Source organism: Manacus candei, unplaced genomic scaffold, assembly GCF_025592945.1.
Source record: "Manacus candei isolate 608988 ecotype Guabito, Panama unplaced genomic scaffold, ASM2559294v1 h1tg000023l, whole genome shotgun sequence".
Taxonomy (NCBI): Eukaryota; Metazoa; Chordata; class Aves; order Passeriformes; family Pipridae; genus Manacus; species Manacus candei.
In genome coordinates, this window is record NW_026138071.1 from 17119714 (window position 1) to 17129799 (window position 10086).

Consider the following 10086-nt stretch of genomic DNA (forward strand, 5'->3'; position numbering starts at 1 on the left):
AAAAGATACAAAGGACAGATAATTTAGTTACTACTCTGGATATGAAAATGCCAGTCATAACCTGGTAATTTCATGTCATAAATCTCACAGATATTCTGGTATGTGATGTTGCAATAGCATTTATTTAAGATTATATTTAATATTAAAATTGATTTAAGCTTGTCTAACCAGTAATACAATATGTGCCTGACTCATTATTAGGGTGCATTTCATTTTCCCATAGCTGTATTTTTATTTATCAGTTCTGTTTTGAATGCTAGTTGAGATTAAACTGAATGTGAATCTGTAATTACAAACAATTGTTGCATCGCTTAAGTATGGAAGCAGTAAACTTATTTATATCATTAGGTATTTATGTGATTTCAAGATCAGATTCTTATCCTGGATCTTCGGATTGGGCAGGCTACTGTTCAAGAGCTAATGCTGTTAGTTTTTCTAGGTCACAGTCCAAAAGCAGGTCTTTGCAATTTACTATATCTACATATATAAGTGATGAAGCACCTTCTAAAAGAACTTCTCAAAGTCTGTGTAAAAAAAAAGAGTGCTGACCTTCAGTATAACTGAAGTGAACCATTTTTATGGAATTCTTTAGGCAATGATTCATGGATATGACAGCCTAACATACAAAAAAAGCAAAATGATTTTCAGACCTTACATGACTTCCAAAAGGCCCATGGGTGAAAAGTGTTTCACTGAGATTTGAAATGACACAGGTGCTCTAAGCAGAGATTGCAATAATCAAAGCTCCTGCAGCGTTTTTCATCTGTTGATGTCAAGGTAGTTAGACAGTAAAGTCCGTCGGTAGGGAAAATTCTGTACAGATGTGGAAGTCATTAGCTATAAACCTAGATAATTTTTTCTTGGGAACAGGAAAGCTTAAAGAGGTTTAACCCTTATGATTCAAGTCACATTGCTGATATGAAAAAATTAAGTAATTGCAAGTGTAGTCAGTATTTTGGAGGGGGCAGCAATTTTTTAACATCAAAAGCACTAACATTAAAGCAAGCAAAGATATTGGGGGTGGAGGAAAGTCCTTCACAAAAAAACCAGCTTGCAGTGATTCACTGTGCCACATTAGGCAGAAGTATAGTTCTCTCTGTGTTGTCCTAGAAGGAAATACCTGATTATTTCTAAAATATTAAGTGCTATGATTCTGCAAGCTGGCAGCACCAAAGGGCTGAATTGCTCTAATGGATGATTACCTTTCCTCCCACAATTCTTCAAGCAGAATGGACGGCAGTTTCAGATTGAATATATATTTTCCATCTGCTGAATAGTTGTTTTTGTTCGTGCTGTTTGAGGTTAACTGTGCACGTACTAATCAAACCCACTACTTCCTTTCTCGTAAAACCAAAACAAAGCTTCATATTACTTTCAGGTACAGCATCTTGGATCAAAGCTATATATACACACTGGCTCTGTGTGGGTTCAAACATTTCGAAGATTCAGTATCCTGAAAGGTGTCATCTCTTTTCCAGTCCTGAGAGTTCCAGTCTGTCTTAACGTCTCAAGGCATCAGATACCTTCAGCCCCTCCAGCATCTGTCCCAGCACAGGAATGCTCTCAATATTGGTCACCATGGGCTTTCTCTGCACAGCCACCGCCAGTGCTGAAGGTGGGTAGATGAAGGAGGCAAGGTATCTGGGGGAGTCTGCCTCTTTTCAGTTTCACATCTTTGCAGGTGATGGATTTGGTACAACAGGGAGAGGGAGGTGACACAGGACCGGATGGGAGCAAGGTCTTGGGGCACTGCAAGGTATCTGGAAAACCACACAGAGACTTTAGAGCAGTACCATCTGCGGGGACGCTGGGCAGGATTCAGAGCACCTCAAGAAGGAAGACAGATTTTGACAAACCAGGCCCTGCAAGTGAAGTTATGGCAGCTGATAACATGGGTATAGAGGTTTGAATGGATGGAAAAATTCTACTCTTCATCTCAAATTCTTGCACTGCAGAATTGAAGAAGATAAGCCCTGCCCCATTATGGACTGATACAAAATGAGATTGAACAAATAACACTGAGTCTTCACAGCTTATTAGAGCAAAAGTCAGAGCCTTCTCATTGTGTAGCAGGATAGAGCATACAAGTTGTAGAAAACTGTCAGTGGGGATGTACATGATACACTAATTTCCCCTTAAGATTTATAATGTCTTTTTTACAGTATGTTTATCAGGCTTTGCTGTGTGCTGCTATATTGTGGCTTGGGAATAGCTGGTTAAAAATAAGGAGAAAAAAGTTCAGAAACAAAAATTTGCAAATGGGTTTTCCATTCTGTTTTACTGTAACCCTAATGGTTCTGTTCCATGTTCCATACAGGTTGTTTCTAAATGTGAACATGCTTACTTCTACTATGCAGAAATTGTGGTTTACACGCCCAATTTTAAAATTCAATTTTCAGTCTTACCATCTGAAGTCTATTTTTTTCCGTTTTCTTATATATATTAAAAAATTTCTGTTGAGGGAAACCAAAGCATGCAGGTCATTCATTGCTCCAGTAAGTGGGCCAAACAACCTATTATTTAAGTAGCAAGTAATTGCTGAGATTCATAATATAATTTTTAGTAATCAAAGTATTTCTTGAGCTTTTTAAAGAAGATAGAATATTAAGTGCAATGCTAATGGGAATTGTGGCCTTGGAGTCCTTTTTTTGAAAGCAGCATTTCTAGGAAGTACCCATGGATAACAGGAGGTGGTAGGACTCCCTTCCTACAGTGCAGGTTTCAAGTAAATGACTGCAGATCATTTCTTGACAGTTCACTTACCATCATGCTCTTTACTTCCTTACAGTAATGGAAGTGACTCAGCCAGCAATGGTGTTGGCCAACAGGCAAGGAGTTGCCAGCTTGGTGTGTAAATACAAGCACATCGGGAACGCACAGGAAATTCGAGTGACGCTGCTCAAACAGACGGGGGACGGGTTCACTGAAATCTGTGCCTCAACCTACACCTCGGAGTTCCGAACGTTCCGTGTGCAAGCGGTCATTCAGTGCCGCGTCAGCCCCGGCCGAAACAACGTGACCCTCACCCTCGCTGGCCTGCAGGCCAACGACACCGGCCTGTACGTCTGCAAGATGGAGCGGATGTACCCCCCTCCCTACTTCACGAACATGGGAAAGGGGACACATCTCTATGTCATTGGTAAGCCACAGCTTTACAGCACCGTGATATTTCCAAGCTAAGGGAGTTGCTATTATGTCTCAAAGGTCTTTAGAGTTCTGTTTGTAAGAAGTGAGGGTGAACACTGGTTTGAGCTCTGAAAATCATGATTAGCTCTTATTCCTTTCATGCCTCCCTCCACACACCTAAAGCAAGCATAGTCAGAGTCATGCAATCTAGTTAGCAACTTAGGGATGTTTGATAGCATAAGCAACACCATGTATATCTGGACAGTTAGATACAGAAGTAAATAGCAGAGTAAGATGTATGTTCTTCTACAGACAAAGCCTATTTTCACTGGAGGTTGAGTGGGCAGGGACTCAGAGGTCAGTCCTGGTAGTATCCTGGAATAGCACATGCTAGAGAAAAACAGAGTGGAGGCTGATTTACTGACTATAGGGCCATCCTTAGGAGGCTCATGTGTGACATGACTTGTGTGATATCCTATGTTTTAGATCCAGAACCTTGTCCAGACACTGCCATATATCTCTGGGTATTAGGAGCTACTGCCTCAGGATTTTTTCTTTACAGTATCATCATCTCAGCTGTTCTTGTGGCCAAAGTGGTAAGTGCCATCAATTCAGCCTCATTCTGCTAATAATGCCCTTTGTGTGATGAGGACAAGGAGAAAGAAAGGAGAACACCAGGAACAAACGCACTGGGATGTTCCATTTTACTAGTGCAATGCTATTACAGTACTGTAAGATAAGAGAACTTCCTGGAGCTGCCACTTATATTTGTTTATAGCTCATTTGTGTTGCCAGAGTACTAGGAAGCAGTCAGCTTTCAGCAGCTGGACTGAGCCTGGCTTAGACTTGGATGCTTGAAATGGGTCAGAGTCCTGGACACTTCGGGGATCAAAGGCAACAGGAGATCTGTTGATTTCTTAACTGATTCACACAAAATCACAGGATTTGGTTTTTTCCTTTTCTCACCATTCACCTCCATGCAAAGCAAATTTAAAGAGGCTTCTCCTTGGATAGTGGGGAATCGTAACTGAAAGAATTTTTAACTTCACAACTAGAAATCTCTGCACAAAGGCATGCAAAATGTAAGCCTGTGTTGCCTCTTTCCATGGGAGTCTGTAGTACTCACAGAAATGAACCTGATGGCAAAGCTTAAAACCAAACAGTACCTCTGCCCCATATTTTTCAATTAGCCCTTGTCCCTAGAGACTAAATTAAGCTGTTTGGTGTGAACACTCCTAGTTTTGCAGCAACACTGAACTCTGAAGCAGGAGTACCTTCAGAGGGCTAAATGAAGGGCAGAACTCTTTAATATATATATATATATATGTATATCTAAATAGCCTCTGTACCTCCTGATCCTCCCTCAAATGGTCTCAACAGATCTCCTATAAAGAGGTATGTCAGGGAAAGGGGTCTCGAACACCTTCTACTCAGTAAAGGCAGAACATCCATCAGTTTTCTCTAAAATGTGCTGGTCAATGATTGTGCCGTTATCATTTGTTTATTTTATTGTCTTCCCATATTTGACAGATAAAGAGAAGACGATGTCTTACTACTGGAGTCTATGTGAAAATGCCTTCTGAAAAGCTAGAGAAAAAAGTGATTCCATTCCACATCACTGGTAACTGTAACAAGGAAGGAGAGAAACCATTTCCTAGCTGGGATGGAGAGTCTGCTAATTCACTTAAGTTAAAGAAATAAAATTAATTGTCTTATTACAAAGGTGTATGGGAAGGAGAGAGAATATTCCCTGTAACATCAATGGTTTGGAGGAGAATAATTATTGTATGCACTAGTATTAGAAGATTAACCCTGTCACATAAAAATGGCTACATTAGGCCATTGAATCTTTGAGATGTATTGTACCAATATGTAGTATATATACATATATATATATATACATATATATATATATATATAGCATTAAGAGCTATTGCTGTTCCAGTTGAGCATCTTACTGTCACATTTCACCATGCCTACTGATCAACTGAAATCCAAACACTATTATGACAGAGGCTTGTGTGTCATTGCAAGGCTGATCCCACAGGTGTGGGGGGCAGAGGCAGAAGAGCACACTAATGTACAAAGGAATGTTGACTTGTTTCCCTGCATTGATATTTATTGGTTCCACTTCTGGCGTTAGTGCTCTGCACTCCACAGAGACATCACCACAGGCTGGCACTGATGACACTGCTGCTCTAAAAGCCTGATCTTAGCTCCCTTCACTGGCACTGTGTCCCAGCAGTGCCGTGCTGGAGCTGACATTGATGATATCTAAGCCAGTGCTGACAGTTTGGTTGGAAAAGAGGCTCCAGCAGGAACCCTCTTACGCTGTGCTGGGAGGATGTTCCAGCTCTGCTGGGGCCTTGTGTTTTACAAATGCTAAATTAGCATCTATCCAAAAGGCAGATGTATGTTGCTGTGTTTAACTGACTCTATTTTCCATGAAAATATTGACAGTGTATAATCTTGTTTATTAGTTATGTACCAGTCAATAAAAACCTTGAAGCTTTGCCCAAATTCATTTCTTATTCACTGTTCTCAGAAGAAACAGGAAGTGGCTACATGTTAGAAAGCAGTGAAGACAACATGAACCCTTCCCCTCTGACCCTGTGTTTTGCCCTTGAGAAACAGCCTGTGTGCTCACGCCAACACTTACGTTTGCAGCTCTGCTCCTCACTGGCCACCATTACAGTCTGACAGTTCTTCTGTTTCTCTAGTTAGAGCTGCTGTGGTGCCGCTCAGAGACACTGCCAATCACTTTTTCACTTCCAGCAAAGTTACTTACTTGCAGAAGGTAGCTGTAACGACTTTGACAGCATCTCCTGTACATGTTTAAACAAAAAACTCGTCCTAGTTTCAAATCCTGTTTTCTTTGCACCACTTCGACACTCTCACTCACTAAATGCTAGTCAACACACAAAGCTGCTGGAGATTAAAGCTATTTCAGCATTCTCAGCTACTACCTACTACTTTGACTCTTTGCTATCAAAATTTCGCTTTGCAACTCAAACACCTGGCAGCATGTGTCTCTGGTTCACAGCTGTGAATCCATCTTCTGGGCTACACAGATGTGAAGTCAAACCCCACAGCCCTTTAATCCATGTTCCTGCAGTGGCAGCAGCTCCCAGTACACCAAATCTCATAGCTCTTTTAGTTACCTTTTGCCCTCTTGCCCATTCTTCTGGTGCAAAGAAATATTCCCATTCTCAGTTTGCTAATGTTTGCAGGTTCTAACTGCTCTTTGTTGATATACAATTGTACTGCATTAAGTAAAAGTAGCATCTGATGACATACCCTTTTTCTGAAGGTGTTTTTAGTATTTGGACATCTGTCTGGGATTTTCCCCCTAATTTTTCACTATTTGGTATTTTGGGGATAAAAATGGTCAAAGATCACATCTGGTGTCACTGCAAAATGATCCAATTTCTGCCCATCAAGTGCAGCCTGATCAGAGAAATATGTTCCATGATTCCATGATGAAAAATAGATTTGACCCACACATCCACTTGTACAAGCTGTACAAAGCATGAATAATCATACAGGGCAATTTTTTCCACCACAGTAAGTAGTAGTTCAGATATCCTGTGAATCATGTGTCTGATTCCTAATCAGGAATCAATCGTTTCTTCTTTTTCCTTTCCTTGACAATTCCTATATACTGGGACCAAGAACTCACTTTCCTTAAGCAATCTAAAAGCAGCTCAAGTAAATTATTCCTCAAGTTTATCCCTCCTGGGTGAAGAGATGCTTTAGACCTGTATCCACAACCTCTGGTCACAGCTGGCTGTGAATCTGTGTCGCCATAGAACATTGCACTGTGGACATTCCAACTCACCTCCATTTCTGGCAGTTAGGTTGACCATAATTAGGCCTTCTGCATCTACCTGGACTATTTCCTCTTAGCACACGAGCCTTTCCTTGAGACATTCAGCCTGTAATGACCAGAGCAGAATTCTGCCATAAATTAGTAGCAAGTTGCTAAAATAGCTGAGTAGTGAAGGTTATGGGAGACCAGAGCAGAAACGATCATCTCACGTATGGAAATAGCAATATTTTGTGTTTGCTCCCACACTTAAGTAATTCTTGGTATGATGTTTATTAATTATCCTATTAGAAATTATTTTGCCCAAACTATCTGGCTGTTATGAACTTCTCTTAATTCTCAGTAGTTACTTTTTCATACCTTCTTTTACTTGTGCAGTGCTTCATTTTCTCTGGCTTTCCTTAACAAGGTAGCAGCCTTTCCTGAGCTAAATGTTACGTAAATATGTTTTTTCATTTTTTGTTCTAAGCCAGATTCCCCTTTTGAATTTTCTGGCAGGGTAATAGGTGCACTCAAATCAGCAGATATAGTGATACAGTGAAGACCAAAGTGAGATTTCAGTTCAGATTTTACTGACAATGATATTCTCATAATTTATATCTGGTACTACAGAGAGGAGTGGAGACTAAATGCCTGCAGAGATGGCATTTATACCTATCTCCATATGGTCCATATAGCAGCTAGTTCTCATGAGTGCAGAGCCCAGACCTCAGGGAATTTCCATTGTCCTGTGCTGCCCTCCAGATCCCTGAGGTCTGTGCTTTTCCCTGATACTGGGAGGGCGCCCTTACATGATCAGCACTCCAAAAAATTTTACCCATACAAGTCAACTATAGTGTTCTGTCAGATCACAGCAGTACCAAAACGAAAGATGCAAACTCTAAGTCACTGTACAACCCAGAAAATGCAATAAAGAGGAAATTGTGCCACTTTCTGGGAAGGATGGAAAAAGCAAAGGCAAAAGGATTTGGTTTCAGAACTCTGCTCATTAGAATGGAGAGTTTAAAAACATAACTGAGTATGTTACCTGGACAGCCAAATTATGAGGCCACCCTGCTTGGTGAGGTTCAGGAAGAGTCTCTTCTGATGTTCTCTTCACCCAGTCAGGAGATCTGGCAGCCTGTTTGTGAAACAGAGATGGTGAGTTTCTGGCTGCACAAGTGGGCATTCACAGGTGCACTTGTCTGCATTAAAGTGAAGGAATGTGTGTGAGGGGTTGAGGAGATTTGGAGGCAAAGTACATTGGAAGGTAAGACATGGCAGGCTTCTTCCTTTCACTAGACAAAAGCTGGGAATGTGATGGGGAGTGAGTTCTGAAAAATGAACCAGAAAACGCACCAAGTTTCCCTGGGGTGGGAAGAGTCTGGACCATGACTAAATAGCTTTGCCTCTAGGAGAGGCACAAACAGGGATCAGATGACGTATCCAAGGGTTGTAACACGAAATCCAAACCAAAGTAGGCCGGTGTATAGCAGATGGATTTATGCATTACAAAAACCAATCTACTGTTGTCATTTGCAAACTGTATGTTTGCTTGATCATGTGAAAGATACTTTGAGATAACTTCTATCACAGCTAGGCTGTGAGGCCTCTGCACTCCCAGGAAGGTTAATGTATATTTTGAATGCAGGTTTATGGCAGGGAGGGAGGTGTGGGGTAGAGGTGAAATTCAGGAAATTTTTGAGCTGCAGGGAATGAGAAAATAATTAGAAATACACAGCACCACACTCTGTTGATCCTGCAGATTCCTGAGCATCACCTGGGCACTTCTACACACAGACAGTCAGCACTTACATGACTTTGTTATCATTTTCTGTGAATGTTTTTGTGACTGATAAGAGAACAGTCTTACTTGAGGGCACTTTTCTATTCTGTAGAAAAAAAGGAATGGTGAGGAACTGTGGTATGTTTGAGCAAATAACAGTTACTGATAAAAGATCTTAGAGACCAGGGGTGGGGTGAGGAGCACTGTAAAAATTGTCACTGAAGCCATTTCAAAAGTTTTTGTTGTTTACTAGAGGGACAGAGTAAGGAAGAGTTCAAGGGACAAAACTTCATTGGGAATCATTAGTAATTGCAGTTGAGGTGACATGGCAGATGCCTCCATGATGTAAGAGATTATTAACTAGTCAAAATTTCACTATTCTTTTCTTTTTCAATTTTTCAAATGTAGCTTTTCTTCTATTTCCATAGTGAGCTGTCTTAACCACAATCATGTTTCTATATTTTAATGAACATTTTTTAGTGGTTATGAAGTTACAGTTGAACAAAAAGTTCTCTGTTTCTTCATTGCTGGTTTTTCTTCTTCATTGTTTTCTGACTTCTGTTTGAACTGCTTCATTAAACAAAATGCAAGACCTTGTTTTTAAGGCAAATGGAATATGTCACACAATTATATGATTCCATTAGGTAGTACTTTTAGATGACCACCTCCTGTAAAGGGAAATGTGACACAATTGGCAAACATGAAACACTAGGTAACATTTGGCTGGACTATGCCATGTTCTGGGTGAGATTTATCCACGTTCATGCTCTTCCCTGTGATGCAGTAACTTGTGTTGAAAGCTGGAACAAGTACCAGGGTGCTCTGTTCTTCCTAGACAGGATCAGTGCCCAGGATGTGGGTTTTCCACAGGAAATGAACGTTAATGTTCGGACCAAGATTGCCATTGACATGAAAAATGTAGGATCACTGGTTTTATAAGAATAAAAACACCTACACTGAGCAAATAGTCTGTGTTTCTTTCAAACTAGAAACTGAGTAACCAGACCCCAAAGACTCCTAGAGTTCAGTATAGACAGGCAATAATGAATCTTGCTCTACATTAAATGTGTTGTTGTTAATTTACTACACCTTAGTCCTCCTTTTAGAGTTTCTCCTTGGGGATTTGTAGCTTCCTTGAACTAGTGATGAAAGGGGTCAGCAGAAGCACTGCTTACTTTTGTGCAAACTAGGAAGTCTTCCCTCTGCAAACCAGGTGTGAGGGATTGGTATGTCCTACCTTCCACAGCACTTAGTGCTGGGCACTTGCAGCATCATCAACTGTAAGAAATATCTCAACCTCCTTCCTCCCTGTGAAAATTCTTTTTGAAGTTGGACCCTGTTGGCCTTCAGCTGATCTCCAGAGACCTCT

The 10086-nt window shown here is 40.7% G+C and overlaps 1 protein-coding gene across 1 annotated transcript; it reads left to right on the top strand.

Moving 5' to 3' along the window:
- The first annotated feature begins 1430 nt into the window (after positions 1–1430).
- CTLA4 (cytotoxic T-lymphocyte associated protein 4) lies at positions 1431–5646 on the top strand. Its single transcript, XM_051786901.1, has 4 exons — positions 1431–1615; positions 2789–3139; positions 3613–3722; positions 4657–5646. Exons 1-4 carry the CDS (start codon positions 1558–1560, stop codon positions 4825–4827), a joined length of 690 nt encoding a protein of 229 aa, XP_051642861.1. The 5' UTR covers positions 1431–1557; the 3' UTR covers positions 4828–5646.
- Positions 5647–10086: the final 4440 nt, after the last annotated feature.